Consider the following 16,058-nt stretch of genomic DNA (forward strand, 5'->3'; position numbering starts at 1 on the left):
CCAGGCGGAAAGTGCTGGAGCAGACTGAAGCTGCCTCGGACCAATGATGGCCGGCACTTGGCGGAAATGATCCCTTGAAGAAGACTACAATTGCGATGATGAGAAAGCCATTGGTAGATTGAGTTCACGGGCCAAAGCTAAATGCGCCTCGTAATATGGAGCTATCCGCGTATCTACACGTATGTATCCCCGACATGAGTCAGAGAGCGCATTGCCTGCGGGAGGGCAGTAAGGTTGTAAGAGCGATTATATTGGTTGACCCTCACCAAAGAAGTCAGTAAAGTGCTTGGACTCAAGGCAAAAGTATGACGCTAGGGCACCTTGAATACATCAGATCTCTTGAGGCCACAGAGCCATGATGTGGTCCTTGGAAGTTTCTTTTTTGTGCCTCTTCGTTGGCTCACTGCTAAAAGCCACGGTCTTCAATATCGATGGAAGACCATCTCAGAAACCAGTCTGTCGTAAGTGCACGACGTGATCAATTGGACAATGACGGGCCTCGCTTCTTATTTCGGCCCTGAGCTTCAGGTCCGCTTCAAGCAGAAATTCGAGCTGACTACGGCACGAGTCATTGCTGTGATGACCTAAATCTCACGATGATAGTACAACAAAGTCAAAATCGCGCATTGGCATGATGCCAAGCCTTCGGCCGATAGTTGGTGCGACTAACTAGACAAGTCGCGACAACAGACGAACTGGTCAAGGCGACGTCCAATGTACTTGGGATTATAGGAATGCAATGTATCTGAAGCGAATGAGGCTTGTCGAGTTTATCCTTTCGAGCTAGCTCTGCGTACGAAAACGAGGCGTAGTCACAGCGTTGAGTAAGTAGTCAGTTTCCATCTAACAAGCTTCAAGCTATGATGCTGGCCAATCTGATCCGGGACGTCGTCCTATAGTGATATCCAGGTCGTTGAAATATGCGGTAGAATTGACGACTATGCACCAGTATCTCTGGGTATTTGTACTGCTTGTGAGCCCCTTCGAATCTGGTAAGGTAAGGTAGTCAACAACCTATCTCCATCAGCTGCTCGACATCACGCTAATTAGTAGGCTTCTAACAGAACTACATTGCCATTCTTTTACAAGTCAGTACATCACCAAAGAAGCCTCGATGATACAAAGACTGATACCAAAAACCAACAGATCAAACCCCACAGTCTCTACAACGATGCAAATCTCTGCCTCCCTCTCTTTCCTCGCCATCCTTGGCATGGTCAGCGCCGCAGCGGAGTGCCCTCGCGGCGGTGGCGGTGACGGACCCTACTTGCACAACAAATATCGCGTGGCGCCGACAAGAGTTGGGCAGACAAACACCTACGACTGGGCCGGAACAACCATCTCCGTCAAGATGCAGAAGAGCAGGGACTCCTGCGATCCGGAAGGCGACTGCGACGACGACATCACTTACAACTTCAAGAACAGAGGCACCAAGTCGATCCGCGTTCGTATCGAAGAGAGCTACAATGATTTCATGGGCCTCGTTCTCGCTCCTGGAGCGGACTGCGATTTGAATCGCTACTTCACTCGCGGTGCCGGACCTTACCAGATTTCTTTCGCAAATTAGATACGACATATTCTAAGCCAATATGTTTCTACAACATGTCCCTTTGGGTTGAGGGGAATCATTGGATATACGTGTAATTAAGTTCGCAAGACCGTTCATCTTCTTGGGACTTCTCAGCCGGGGGTCATTCGCGTCCCGGCATCAGGGATATCTCCGAGAGTCTATCACGCAGAGCAGCAGCTACCTATTCATACACTCTGAGTCCTTGAAAGGCATCTTGACACTTGATGATTAAGTGAGACGGAAGTACGATGCGTCAAGTGATGCCCCTACCACATTGACTGTAGCGCTGCTCAGGCCTACGTGCAGTCACTTGAGTAAAGATGACTGTTTCAGCTTCGTCTCAAGGATTTGGACCGAGCAGGCTGGGCCGTGGAGGGAGGCTAATAGCTAGTGGATATTACGCTGAACTTACGCAGGAAGCTAATAACACGGGGTTTGGCTGGTGACTTTTGACATCTCTGCGCCAGTCACGACGCGCTAGGAAAGTCGTGTCACTTGTAGCTCTATGAACAATATAAGACTCTCAGCTCATCTCTGGTGAAGGAAGTTTTCATCTTCTAAAAGGGCTTGGTCTATTGCTCGTTCTTAGCCGGTGGCAGGTTTCCGTATTTTTCTCCCCTACGTACTTTAGTCTTACTCATGATTAATTTATCCCGCCGCAACGTGTTCCCCATCTCTCAGTATTTCCTTCTATTTCTATCCAGCGCCCGAGGAGTCAGTGGTACAGGAAGTGCTGGAGGTAAGTTGAATCCATCCCAAATGCAGCAAGTAGGAGGATGCTGAAAGACGGCTATTTTGTCCCGGAAGTATAGTTACATTTGTTCAGGCGGAGATCCTACAGACTACTAGCTGGTAACGATTAGAGAAGATGCACAGTCAACGAGAGCTAGTAGATACGGGCCGCAAGAGTAAATACTTTACCAAATCCAGACTCTTGCCGCATTAAGATTTGAGAACGGCAATTGACATGAACTTACCTATGAGAGCCAAACTCATCAAGCTATATCATTCGCATATGATGACGTGTGTTACTCTGTTTCGCGAGACTTAGTCGCTGAGTTCTGTCATTCTCCGGGAGAAGAACGAAGGATGACTGCCTTCACAATTCCTCCGTCATCCGGTCTTCCATTCTTTGGCTGTTTTGACTCTCATGTCAGGTAGCTCATGAAGAATTCGGACATATTGAATCCCGGAAATGATGTGAAAATGACAATTTACTTGAGGCATAATCAAGAGGGGGTTTAGCGATAGTTGGATGTCGACGGGACTTGGAGTTTGTGTGGTGTGTGTCATGGCGTGCTTCCATTGACAATTGCCATTGCGGGTCGCTTTACAGTTGAGTCAATGTCATGATGGCGCTGTCGATATCAGTTGGATAGTATTCAATGCTGCTCTCTGACCGAAAACGACCTTGGGATTTGATATTGAATAGCTGAATGCTCTATTATCCAAACATTCCGGTTCCCTCGGCCACCGTGACTCGAATTTTGCGGGGTCTGTTTAGGCCCGGTCGGTCGGAGCATATCACAGCCACTGTCAATAGAGTCGCGTCCCTCTCCACTCAGCATCATGCGGCCGTTCTATTGGCGCGTTGACCTGCTGGATTCGGCTAGTTGATGGTCACTTACAGCTCCAATGCTTCTTCAGCTACGGCTCATCATCTGATTTTTCTTGGATATGGACAGGGAAACAACCTTAAACTCTTATTTGCAAAGAAACAGAAATGTTTCAATGATGCCTCCTGGTTTTCTATTTGTTCATGTTTGATAGTGTTGTAGTGCTGAAATCCTATGCTACGGATGCAAATCTTGATGCTTGGGAAACTCTAGGTCTCACAAAAGTAATATGAAGGTAGTCCGTACCATTGAGAGAACCCATTCCATCAAGACTATCGATCATGGACCGCTAGGGATTTTTAGTTCAAAATTCAGTAGTATGCCTCGTTGCCCCTAACGGCTCTCCATTGCATGCTGCCAAGAGCCTAGCATCTCGCTTACAGAACCGCAACGTCGTGGTGAATGTGGACAGACCCTTGCTTAGATAGTCATTCATTGAACTGGGCTACGGCATCTGATATCGGCCCCGGCATCGGCACGATGACTTTGGGGCAATATAAAGATCAGTCCGCAGACGCTAGAATTTCTCGAAGTTCCAAAGCATCGAGCTCTTCATCTCTGCAATTTTTCTCCTCAAATACCCACTCTCTTTTCGGACTAAGTCCTTCCATAAACATGGCTATACGGTCCCTCGCCCTAGGGTGGTTAGCCATCTCGTCGCTTCAAATCGGTGCTCAAGCCCAAGACTTTCGCACCAATTGCGATGAGATCTGCGAAGCTGCGTACCGTTCTTCACTAGCTATCGAAACCAAGGACTGGGTCAATGTCGACGTCAATGTCGATCCCTTCTACGCCAACCCATCGAACCTCTCAGACTACGCCGTCGGAGACTTGGTAAAATGGCAAGACCTCACGGGCACCCAGGCCGCTAAGATCTGGACCGTCCCCGCTGGCATGTCCCTCTCTCGCTTCTTCTACATGAGCGAAGATATAGACGGCAAGCCCCTACCCGTTACCGCGTTCGCACTGCTCCCATGGTCGAACCCCCAGGGCAAAGACAAGCCCTTCCGTACCATTGTCTGGGCCCACGGAACTGCGGGCTACAGTCGTGAGTGTGCGCCTACCAATCATAGAGGACTCTACTATGAGTGGGAGGCGCCCTTCATCCTCGCCCAGGCAGGTTACGCCGTCATCGCACCTGACTATGCTGGCCAGGGCAGTGACATTCCCCAGGGCTTCATGTACGAGTCAGGCGCACTCCATGCTGCTGACGTGAGCCACAGCCTTCAGGCAGCTCGCAAAGCCCTTGGTGAGCGGTTGTCCAAGGAATGGGTTGTCGTTGGACACAGCGAGGGTGGCTTGACTGCGTGGCGCACCAACGAGAGAGAGGCAAAGGCTGGAAAGGCCACTGGTGGATTCATCGGTGCCGTTTCGGTTGCGCCTGCGCTTCGGCCCTTGTCACTCATCCCCGAGTCATTCCGCCGCGCGGCCGGAGGCCCCGTAGGAGATGTGGTATCCGTCTACTTCCTCCAGTCTCTGTCAAAGCTTTTGAAGTCGATCCGGATAGAAGACTACGTTAGCGACATTGTTGCCAGCCGCATTCCTCTATCAAACCAGGGATGTCTCAAGACCGGCGGTACTATCTACGGCAGCCTGACTGAGACCCAGCTGTACAAGAATACCAGCTGGCTGACACACCCCGATGTCATTGACTGGCAAGAGCGCTACAACGGAGCCGGCGTACATCAGTGGGCAGCCCCGATGTTGGTTGTCCAGGGCACCAAAGATATTCTCACTTACGCCGAAACTATGGAGCAGGACTTTGATGCAACTTGCAAGGCTTTCCCCGAGTCGCCTGCAGAGCTACTTCTGTATCCCGAGCTCGGTCATGACCAGGCTTTCCAGGCGTCGCATGTCGATTATCTGGCTTGGGTTGCGGATCGATTCAACAACGTCTCCGTTTCCTCTGGCTGCAGCAAGAGGACGATCGAGCCTGCGACCAACCACCCCTCGCTCATCCATCAAACTTGGCAAGGATCTCCTCAGTAATTGGTAGCCGATGAGTGTTTTGCAGAACGCAAGGCACCTAGATAGGATATGTGTTGGGCCAAAGTAGTTGTGTATTGCTGCGGATTCTCGGAGAGATTGTGTTTGTTTGCTTCGACGGCCATAGAGGTCTGAGATTTCTTTCCTTCTTGTACATATTTTGTTCTTCTTCGACACCTTGAAACGACAAAGCCTCATTAAACAGGACATTCATTGAACATGATTTTACCTTCATAGATGGAATACTCCGAAAACGATGAGGTCCCTAATGAAAATAATCGGTTGCTTCCATCAATGACTCCTTGAAAACCCCCGTTTGCTATCGCCTTAGATCGTTAGGCTGTAATGACTTGGATTCTGGGTCCATCAACTTCGGGTCATTAAATGAGCTTATGAAGTACTCTGGTCCAAACACCAAAGCAAGATACTTCCAGTGAGAGGAAGATACTGATACAAGCCAAATGCATCACGCTTGTGGCCCGGGTATGCCTTCGCTGGGGAACGTATGTGAAGTGATGCAAAATGTGTCGTTTGACACATCGGCAATGGAATGCAGGCTAAGTTGTCAACACGTTGTATCAGCGAGCACCTGCAGGTACCAGGCCTAGTTGAACCAAGATTCCGGGACCTGGTCTCACGCAAAGAGCTCCACAACTCTCGGCAGATCTACAATACTACACCGGATGAACCGCCATGGTGAGACGAACCGGAAGCTTAATCTGAGTCTTGGGTAGACGCTTGGATTACAAGTTAGAACCTTCTTCCAAACATATCGAGGGTTTCCTGGCTCAAAGGGGCTTCGTGCTCAATGACACGACATAGTGGCTTTGCGTTTCCACCAACGTTTTGAGTGATGGCAATGACCAAGTCTATTAATGTGAGTCCCCTGCGACAAAATTTTGTACACCTCCCTTTGTTTGACCGCCTTTTTCGAAAAATGGCTCAGGTGGCGTGAGGAAAATTAAAGAAGGCTGCACTGCACATCTGGTGTGTGTGCGTTAATGATGGCACAGCATAACTTCAAGTATAGGTAGTTGTGACACGACGATCTGCGGATTGTCAAGCATTCAATAAGTGAGACGAACAGAGCCTTGTCGAATCGCGGCCGTCTACAGGCTCTTTGCTGATGCCCTGCAATGGTTAACCAGTTATCCCATCTTTGGCTAGTATGTCGACTGAGCTAGATTTCCAGCCACTGATGGCACTTCTCTCGCTTGACGAGAACTCGTAGACTGTAGTGAGCCCCTTAATGGGTCTTAATTCCCGTGCAGACCAAGGTAGAGGAGTTTCATCTCGCGGAGAAAGCTTAAATAGAGAGGCTAGCCTCATTCTGGTGCTCAAAGCGTTGAGACGGCATTATATTGACTCGTGTGCGTGCCAAAGCTGGCTCAAGCTAGGTAGAGGAGTTGCGGGAGAATGCGAGACCGAGTCAATCATCTAAAAGTGATAGAATTGACAGTGTAACAATTTGCTTGGCTCGAAGAGTCTATGAGGTATATGATGTAGAGCATGACCTCTGCATGGAAAACAGGAGATGCCTGTAAATTCCCATCGACTTCAATCCCATTACGACTCTGCAAGATCTAGCTTGGTTGAACACAGAAACACAACTCAATTCCTAGTATGCACTCAATCTCCACAATTGTTACTACACCGTATCTAATTATTATCTGTCTGAAGCCATGCAGTTCTCCGGCTTCTCCGTCGCGCTTGGCGCAATGTCTCTCCTGTTTAGCATCGCCGAGGCAGGGTGCGCTGAAGTTGGCTCCGGCGATGGAAACAACCCACTAAGATGCACATCATACTCCATCCCGAGAAACATCGGCACTAGCGTCACCGTCGGCTTGCAAACCCTTTCGATCGGCAGAACGAATCCAACCCAAAAGACTTACGAGAAGGAGTTTTTTTTCTACGATATGAAGAACGAGGTCAACTACCAGGTGAACTTTGCTGTGCAGTTTTGGAACCCAACGACCAACATGGTAAGCAAAAGACATGTGCCCCTCCCCGGCCATTGATGTCGGGGTGTCTACATGGAAATATGGCGAAAATGCGGAAGCAACAATGCTAATTCTCGACGTTGTATAGAACGCATGGAAAACATACAGCTTGGCAGCAGGAGAGAAGTGCAACATCAGCTTTCAATCAACTTTACAGAATGTCAAGCTCACTTGCTAAGGAGCTTGCGCGATGGTGGGGAGTTCATAGAGAGTGGTCTGTTGACAACTTCTTGACTTGAGCGTTCAATGTTGACTGAGAATTATGGAGTTGCAACGGGAAATTTCCCCTCAGATACCATGCATATAGAGGATCCAGCGGAAATCAACTTGCTTTCCCACTTTACAATGGCTTAAAGTTGCTCGTCCGGCACAAGGCGTTCCCAAGTTGGAGTTTTGGTGTGGTTCTGAACTGACTCGTAGAGCGGCTAACCCTCCAAACTCGACTGGGTTGCAGGCGTCAGCTGACGCGCCCAGCACAGAGGAAGCACAGAGACAGGCGGCAAGGGCCGAAAAGGTGTCTTTCGGCGCTGCCGGACTATGCGTCTGCCGTGGCGCTCTCCGTTATTTCGCGACATGGAATGCTCAATCAAGAGCAAACACGAAATCAATATCGTCGGGCCATGATATTCCCGTGCTGCGCGCAAGTTCCAACAGCGAGCATGAAAACGAGGCATGACCTCATTCCTTCCGGCGCAAATTACGCTCGGCGAAGTCCATGATACCATCAATCTAGGCGTTCCGGCCAACATGGCCCGACAGAACACCTTCCGAGGGACTGGACTGCCCGCTCTGCCAGCTCTGGACTGCTGCGCCGCGAGGACCCGACGAATGAGAGCACATGCTTACGAAGAGAACCCGGTATGCATCGTTCGACTTGCAGAGTCACGCTGAGCACAGCTGGGCAGAGACACCACGCAGAAAGGTTCAGATCTTCAAAATCCTTCCAACCAACGAGGGATAGCGCAAGAGTAATCAGGCTTAGTGCAAGATCTTGCCCCCATTTGGTCCCAAAGGAGCCATGAAAGAACAGGGGTTCCGGCCTTCTCCATGCCCAAAATTTGACAGTTGGGTCTTCTGCAGCTTGGAGGGAACCCCCCGGAAAATGAGAAAAATGACAGACCCGCGCCATCGGGACACACATCACACCACCAAACCGCCAGATCCGGCCGCAACACCGCACCACCCTCGAGCAGAGTCGAACTATCAACAGACAACACCGGGAAAGATGACCACGCCAACCACACCACGCTCGGGAGAAGCAGGTGAGAGGCAGGCGAGTTCGAATACATAAATGTCTTCAACGAAGATGGGGGGAAACACGATCTTAGATGCACTCCAGTCTCACATCGACCACACAAAAGCAAGCTCAACTCTTCAGTGTTTCAATTACACAAAAGTCCACTGCAACTATTCCCCGGTTTACCTGAACCACCCCACCGTTCACACTCACACGATCTGCAACCACCTCACTTCAACCCACAACTCTCACAATGGTCAACCAACCCGCCAGAATTCCCACCACTACCCCGGCTCTTGCCAGGTTCCTCCCCGCTGCCATCACCGTCGGCATTGGTAAGCCCAGTTTTCAGCCCTACCACGTCTCCAGTGAAGTCAACTAACACACCTCGCCTCGCAGTCTCCGCCGTCGCCCTGAACATCCGATCCCAGCTTAAGACTGAGTCTCAGCAAATGGATCGCTTCTTCTCTAAGTACAACAATCCTCAAAGCGAAGCCGCCCGCCAAAAGGTCTTCGAGGATCCCTCCGAGGACCCACGCAGAAGCTGGTTCAACGCTCTGGGCCGATCGTAAACCCTCGTAGCTCAGAGCTACTTCGGGAGAGATTCTTGCATATACTACCTATTCATTGCTGGGGCGTTTTCTGTTTGTTCAGGGAAAGGATGATATCATTGGCTTTGGTGGTGAAGGCGTCTTGCTTCGCTTTGTTTTGCTACTACCCTCGGGGCATACAAAGAGAACAGGTGGAGGGGTAATTTCTAGCTCAAACAAGTATTCGTCGGATATGTCGTTTCGATAAACAATGCCAAAGGGTTAAATCAAAGGGACCTACTTCATCAATGACAGATGTAGCCATTGATATGATCATGCTCAATCTACCTACATGGTAGTATGAGTGGCCGGTCCGCACTGCCTGAGCATCGACTTTATAGCCCTCTGAAGAGAACGATAATTATGTAGGTTCTAACAGTTAAGTCCTTAATATTAGCCCAAGATTCTGTGCATAGCTCTGATGTCACCAAGACAACTACAAACCGGCACCCCAAGACTGAACCATTTCCTGACATGGGATATCTGTCAAGGTCATGAATATCAAGAGGATGCGTACCGTACGAGACATTCTTTACGCGCCATGTAATTACAGATATCTTAGTATCATGAGGATTGCAGCATTCAAAGTCGAGCAAGAATCAAAGTTCTGTGAATAAGACTTATTGGATTAATCGTTATTCTAGTTACCATCCCAATCAACTACTTTATTATAGCTAAAGAAGAAAACATGGTCGTGTCTCATATCATTGATACGCACGGTTCCTTCATGCTATGACTGACCATATCATAAAAGGTTGATTTACGCGCCGTTGCCGTTGTAGGCAACGAGGTTGGGGCTACCGGACAGGGTGCCGGTGACGCGGCCGGAGGTGCCGAGGGCCTTGATGCGGCTGGTGACGGCAGCAGGGGTAGAGAGACCCTCAAGAGCCTGAAGGTAGACGGCGAGACCGGCAACGTGGGGGCAGGCCATGGAGGTACCGCTGATGGTGTTGGTGGCAGAGTTGCCGCCGATCCAGGCAGAGAGGATAGAAACACCAGGGGCGAAGATATCGACGCCAGCACCGTAGTTGGTGAAGGAGGCCGGGCGCCAGCTGGAGTCAATAGCGGCAACGGTCAGGGCGTTGGGGGCGTTGGCGGGAGACTGGCTGGAGACAGGGAGGGGGTTGCCGTTGTCGTCTCCGTTGCCGGCAGCGACGACGGAGAGGACGCCCTGGGTGTAGGCGGCCTGGATGGCGGAGGTCCAGGTGGTGGAGGCGGGGCCACCGAGGGACAGGTTGATCACGGAGCGGGCGGCGCGGGACTTGGAGGTGATGTCGTTGACGGCCCAGTTGAAGCCGGACAAAATGGAGGAGGTGGTGCCCTGGGCGCCCTGGAAGACCTTGACGGAGATGATGTTGGTCTGAGAATGGGATGTTAGTATCAATTACGCAAGAAGCTTATAGGAGTGAAACTCACCGACTTGGCAACACCGTAGGTAGAGCCACCAATGGTACCGGCGACGTGAGTGCCGTGGCCGAGGGTGTCAGTGTGGGTGCCGGTGAAGGCGTTGAAGCCGAGGGTGACACGGCCACCGAACTGGGTGTGGGTGGAGATGACACCAGAGTCAACGACGTAGGCGTAGGTGTTGGCACCGGCAGAGGTGTCGTAGATGTACGAGGTAGAGCCGGAGGTCTTGTGGGAGATGGATCCCAGACCCCAGGGGGCACCAGACTGGGTGGTGAGGGCACGCTCCTCAACCTCGAAGTCAGAGAGGTACATGTAGTAGTCAGGCTCGACGACAGCAACCTGTATCATAGTGTTAGAGGTATGCTTATGTGATATCTTGAGTGGTTGATATTCGTCAACTTACGTCGGCGCTGGCCTTGATCTCCTCAATGGTAGCCTCATCAAACTCGCCAGAGTAGGCGTTCCAGTTGCTGATGTTGAAAGTGTTCTCAACACCGACAGTGTCACGCTTGCTCAGGGAGCGTCTGTGGACGTCGGCGACCCAGTTCAAGTGGGACTCGACGCTGGCAGCGGCACCCTCCTTGAGGGTGACGATGTACTTGCCAGGGGCGGCCGCGGGCTCAGCGCGTCTGTTGACGGCAGCGGGGGCGGCGAGAACTGCCGGGAGCAGAGCTCCGACGGCGAGAGCGAGGCGGCGAAGGGAGGCCATTGTGATGATGAGGGGAGAACCGAGGAGGAGAAGTGATCAGAGGAGAGCGGATGGGGCTGAAGAGACGAAAGATGAAGATAGGGCGGATGTCGTGTCCATCTTTATACTGGATTTCCAAGATATCGACGGAGGCTGAGATGAATGGAGTTGCTGTCGATTCCATCTTTGATATTGCGCATATCGGTGTAGTATCTTGCGTGATGTCCCGCCAAGCCCTACGGTCTCCAGCTTGGAGCTGTCAAGCTTCCTAAACTGGTCCTAGAGCGAGAGGTGCCAGGTACTTGAGCAAGGAAAGTTGTGGGTTCCCCGACTCCATGGGAGCACGCGAGAACGAACATGCTTGTTTAGGAGCTATTACCTTCCAGAAAGCTAAAGCTGACCTACTTCCTTACCCGCTGTTTTCAAGCGCGCCGAGCTTTTTGGTTCAACTTCCTTGTCTCAGGCCTCCTCCCCGGTTGATATCTGGGAGTTGGATCTTTTGTCATGTTGTCTGTGTGGTTCTGGCGCGGGTTCAAGCTCCGACTACGGCAGCATAGTCAAGCGAGAAAGGGGTCTCGAACTTTACGCCGATGGATCGAACTTCAAAGAACATCAAATCTGATTATCTAAGGTAAATGAGAGGACCGACCACCACTAGCCCCGCGGAGGCAGAATTGTGGTTGGCTGGAGGCATGAATTGACTCGAGCTGACTTACCATTGAATGAGACATTGGAAAGGGTTTCCGGCTCTTGATTTGCTTGGGAGTTGTTTACCAAGACCGTCGGAGGTTACCTTAACAGAGGAGCCATATTAGTTCAACTTATGCTTAATGTGGAAGGTCGCGTGTTGACATTGGTTGGGCCACCCGATGTAGGGATTACGAACTGACCAGGACTTAATTAAAAAGCTACGCAAACTCCACACGCGCCCTAACCTCTTCCCGCCTGCCACATCCGTCCTGATTTCCGACCATAGAGGGGGTCTTGCAATAGACTATCTGGAGGCGGGAGATCCCCATATGGCCCAATTGCCGGCCAAAGAGCACTGGCATCGCGGTCTAAACTAGAAAGCTGCCCCGATGCGGTCTTTGATCAGCGAGGTTCAGGTACAGGACCATGCGTGATGGTGGGTGAATGGTCTGGGGCAGAATATGCGGGTAAGCGCTGTTACATTCGAGGAGGACATGGACTCTGGCGCAACTCTGCAGCTGCGGCCTTCTGTGTTGAGTGAAGACACCAAGAAATGACATATTGCCTTTTCCCACAACCTCGTATTCCTATCGATCGTGTGGGTTCGCATTCTGGATTCGACGTCGGAAGATGAAAACCGACATGCAAACATCTAGATTGGTGAGTAACCTTGAGGCGAGTAAGACGATGCGTTCATCCCACGTCTGCGTTGGCAGCCAGCTTCCTGAAATGATCATCAAGCCTGTTGATGAAGGTGTCCTCCCATTTGGAAATTGGCGCGTGCGAAGGCGGTGCTTTTCCGTGCTGGCTTGTGGGGAAATGCGCTCGGATTTCTCATTCAGGCTGTTCAATACGTGCGGCGATGACAGTGGCCATGCCAGCTTCACTGATGCCACTGGATGCTCCGCCCAAGAGCGCGCCAGTTAGAAGCGAATAGCGCCCGACTTCCCCTGTCCTGATAGTCGATCCACGCTGCGGAGTCTTCGCCAAGAGCCGCAACTAGGAAGCTCGGCTTGCTTCGTTGACTGGGGTCAACTGCCGTTTAACGTTTGACTAATTCAAGCGAAGGAAGAGGGGCGCGTCTGGACGGGGCCTCTCGGGGATGATAGTGAAGTCGAGTGGCTGAGGGATCGAGGAATCTGGGGGCAGCGAGAGAAGGAGGGAGGGGAAAAGGCCGGATGGGCTCGGTGCCGCCCGATCGCGTGACTCGCGTAATCATACTCAATGGCAGGCTTCATATTCAGCAAGAGCAAGCAGGATATCTGCCTCTGTCTCGTCCGTGCAACGTATCTCTGTCTTCCTCTCTTGGTCTTCTCGTGAGATTCCGGGTTAGCAATCCCCCCGTGCGGGCCGTGGGCGGCGGCACCGGCAGAGACATTGATGAGGCTTGAGAAGAACGTGAGGGGCAAACGAGAGATGACGGCATGCCGCATGTCCGTCTTGGAACCAGCGGTGGATGTTTTCCGTCCCGGCCATAGCTTCCCCTGATATTTCTCGGCACTGCGCAGGCATCGCAGATATTCTGGGGCCAGGCCGGTACGGTGGAGGGAAATAGGAAGGAGATAAACCACGTAGCCGCGCTAAGGGGCATTCGCTCAAACTTCGCTGATATGGCATCACAAAGTTAGGCCATGCGAAGAGAGCTTCTGGGACATCTTCCCGCGGGTAGTCTCGCGGAGGGCGGAGGTGTCGTGTTCGGATTCGATTTTTCCACTTGTTCACTGGGACCGTTATGCAGCTAGATCGTCTGTTCTGCCTTTTTGATGTCAGCGTAGTTTATGTTAGAGTACAGAACCACAACGGCCCGGTGGGTTGAATTCGAGAACCACATAGTGCGTCCATGCGTGGCATGTGAAGACTCCATCGATCCTCGAGGCCCCATTTGACGAGGTCCATTTCCAGGTTGCCAAGCAACAGGCTCTGTGGGGCCGATAGGGACTGGGTTCGTATTGACACCGGCTTGGCACAGATATTACAGTGTCAGCATGTTGCTGTGCAAGAAGTTGAAGTCATCACGACCTTGTGTTTGGGTTGAAAGCTCCCAAGCTTCATAATGTCGTCCATGAGGCTCTGCAAGACTCTCGGATCCCGGATCAACTGTTCGTTTCTGAAGCTAAGGTAGAGAATAAGGTGCATGTAACCTGCGGTACTGGTGGGTTGCACTGCCTAATCGGGCAGGCTGATGTCTGGGACTCTGGGAGCAAACCGATAACCTCCCACATGCCGGCTAACCAGACGGCCCCCCCCAGTCGCTGTATGCAATGCGACGATAGATCCCACCGGGTGAAAAATGCTTCAGTGACCACGAAGCCAAAGATACATTCTCAATGCCTGAAGAATTCGAGTCGCTGAATTGACTATGGTCTCAACTGGAGCTCGTTTCTCCGTGCGCGAGGCTCATTCTTTTGAGTATAATCGGCAATTCATTCCTTTACACAATGCGCCTATTCTACGAGAAACGCGACCACGTGCAAAGCTTGAAAATGCGCCTGAGGAGAGTTCTTGAGTATCGCGGCGGAAGATAGGAAATTTCTTTTAGTTGGCAACCCCATGTCTAGGGCGCTGTGAATAGCGCTGCGCTCTATCCGCATTCTGCAACCTGCCAGACTACTGGGATTACAATAAAGGAAGCCGCCCTATCCAGAGAATCGGGTCAGAGCACACTTCTGGCAACCTCTTTTTAGCCTTACAAGATAAGCTTGCATGCGTGTCGCGCCTTTGACTGGGCCCCCAGCGTCGGATTGCAGGCATTCACTCTAGATCTCGATTACTGATCCCGGCCGAAGTAAACAAAATTTGAAGTGATGAGCAAGTTTCGAGCAAATTCGATATTGAAAAGGCTGCGTGACCATATGATTTACCTAGTATGGTGCAAGTAGAATAGAACGAAACTTGTACACTTCGATCGCTTGGGAACAAAACAAACGTAAAGAAGATTCATAAGTGGTGAAAGACAACTGAAATCTGGATCGCCAGTCAGATAACATAAGATATTGACGTATTCCGCATACCTCGATAGTTGTATCGGTGGCTCATTAAGTCCATCTGGGATATTCTGTAGCAATAAATCAAAGTAGTCAACTCCATGTCGAACGTTTTGAAGATATCCCAAATATAGTCACCAAATTTAGTTGAGAGCTTGTTGTCAACACCAGACGGCATCATCTATTATATTCTTGGAGTCTGAACACAAGCTTGTTGATATCTAGAATTCTGAGCTTGACAACAATGCAGTTCAAGTCCACGAACACTTTGCTTTCGGTAACTGCTTGGTACATTTGAAGATACTCAAACACGAAGCAGCCGATAATCCTCGGACAGAATCCCATAGTCCATCTTGAGAGGTTCTTTGGGTCTTTAATATTATATGGAGGCAATCTGAATCTCGTATTTACTCTTTCAGGTGGATGCATCCGCACCCGAAGCTCCTTTGAGATTGTCTTTGGTGTGATTACTTGCGTTACCCTCGAGCTGAATAAGAAAGTCAGAAGTCAATAAATCACCTCGCTCGTAACTTTGTGAGTCTTGAAAGGCACTTAACTTACCCCAATGAGCATGCGCTTATCTCCAGGTACAATCATCTCGAAGCGATCGTTTATGATACCGTACTCGAAGTACCCTAGTCGGGCAATTGGATTCGTCTTGGAGACATCAATCCTCCCATCCGTCAAGACGCTGTCATCAATATGAACGCCGACAACTTTGCCAAAAATAACATCGACAGTTCCCATTGGCGGTTTCCCGGGAAGGCGCACTGTCTGCATATACTCGCACTCGAAGCGGACAGGCGAATCGGCAACCATGGGTACGGACGTCTTCAGACTCTTTGACCAAGTCTTCTTTAGGCCAGCTCTCTCAAACTCGTCCTCGTTGGGGCCGATGGCTTCCGCCGAGATGTTGACGCTCTCCCGGAGGGGGTGCGTTGCGAGCTGCCAGCAGAAGCTTCCGGTACGCTCAATGTTGTTGACGGTATCTTTTCGGTCTTCAGCGTACGTTTGGTTCGCGCTGAACATGACCATGGGCGGGTCAAAGCTGACGTTTGTGAACTGGCTGTAGGGGGCTAGGTTGTGCTCGCCTTCGGGTGAGACGGATGAGATCCATCCAATCGCACGAGGTACTACGCATGCCTAGACACGTATGTTCAGCGGGAAAGTCGATAGCGTCTTTTGGGATGCGATGGGCAACTCACTTTAAATGGATCATATGGTAAACCGTGATCATCAACACCGGGCTGGTAAAACATTGTAAACAAGGTTGTGAAAGTCGAAAAAATG

At 50.9% G+C, this 16,058-nt stretch overlaps 6 protein-coding genes across 6 annotated transcripts; 4 read left to right on the top strand and 2 right to left on the bottom strand.

The window, feature by feature from the left end:
* Positions 1 to 1,171: 1,171 nt before the first annotated feature.
* CCOS01_10820 (uncharacterized protein) lies at positions 1,172 to 1,567 on the top strand (the record flags this gene model as incomplete). The annotated part of the gene is made up of 1 exon (XM_060458974.1): positions 1,172 to 1,567. One exon carries the CDS (start codon positions 1,172 to 1,174, stop codon positions 1,565 to 1,567), a length of 396 nt encoding a protein of 131 aa, XP_060310776.1.
* Positions 1,568 to 3,801: 2,234 nt separating this feature from the next.
* CCOS01_10821 (uncharacterized protein) lies at positions 3,802 to 5,175 on the top strand (the record flags this gene model as incomplete). Its single annotated transcript, XM_060458975.1, has 1 exon — positions 3,802 to 5,175. The coding sequence occupies one exon, from the start codon at positions 3,802 to 3,804 to the stop codon at positions 5,173 to 5,175; it is 1,374 nt and encodes a 457-aa protein (XP_060310777.1).
* A 1,679-nt stretch (positions 5,176 to 6,854) lies between these two features.
* CCOS01_10822 (uncharacterized protein) lies at positions 6,855 to 7,350 on the top strand (the record flags this gene model as incomplete). Its single annotated transcript, XM_060458976.1, has 2 exons — positions 6,855 to 7,154; positions 7,261 to 7,350. 2 exons carry the CDS (start codon positions 6,855 to 6,857, stop codon positions 7,348 to 7,350), a joined length of 390 nt encoding a protein of 129 aa, XP_060310778.1.
* Positions 7,351 to 8,662: 1,312 nt separating this feature from the next.
* CCOS01_10823 (uncharacterized protein) lies at positions 8,663 to 8,981 on the top strand (the record flags this gene model as incomplete). The annotated part of the gene is made up of 2 exons (XM_060458977.1): positions 8,663 to 8,744; positions 8,809 to 8,981. 2 exons carry the CDS (start codon positions 8,663 to 8,665, stop codon positions 8,979 to 8,981), a joined length of 255 nt encoding a protein of 84 aa, XP_060310779.1.
* Positions 8,982 to 9,759: 778 nt separating this feature from the next.
* On the bottom strand, positions 9,760 to 11,115 carry CCOS01_10824 (subtilase; the record flags this gene model as incomplete). The annotated part of the gene is made up of 3 exons (XM_060458978.1): positions 9,760 to 10,359; positions 10,416 to 10,745; positions 10,810 to 11,115. 3 exons carry the CDS (start codon positions 11,113 to 11,115, stop codon positions 9,760 to 9,762), a joined length of 1,236 nt encoding a protein of 411 aa, XP_060310780.1.
* Positions 11,116 to 15,183: 4,068 nt separating this feature from the next.
* On the bottom strand, positions 15,184 to 16,027 carry CCOS01_10825 (flavoprotein oxygenase; the record flags this gene model as incomplete). The annotated part of the gene is made up of 3 exons (XM_060458979.1): positions 15,184 to 15,255; positions 15,330 to 15,911; positions 15,974 to 16,027. The coding sequence occupies 3 exons, from the start codon at positions 16,025 to 16,027 to the stop codon at positions 15,184 to 15,186; spliced, it is 708 nt and encodes a 235-aa protein (XP_060310781.1).
* Between the last annotated feature and the right edge of the window lie 31 nt (positions 16,028 to 16,058).

The sequence above is a fragment of the Colletotrichum costaricense genome, assembly GCF_030867565.1.
Source record: "Colletotrichum costaricense strain IMI 309622 chromosome Unknown Scaffold_11.1, whole genome shotgun sequence".
In the NCBI taxonomy this organism is placed as follows: domain Eukaryota; kingdom Fungi; phylum Ascomycota; class Sordariomycetes; order Glomerellales; family Glomerellaceae; genus Colletotrichum; species Colletotrichum costaricense.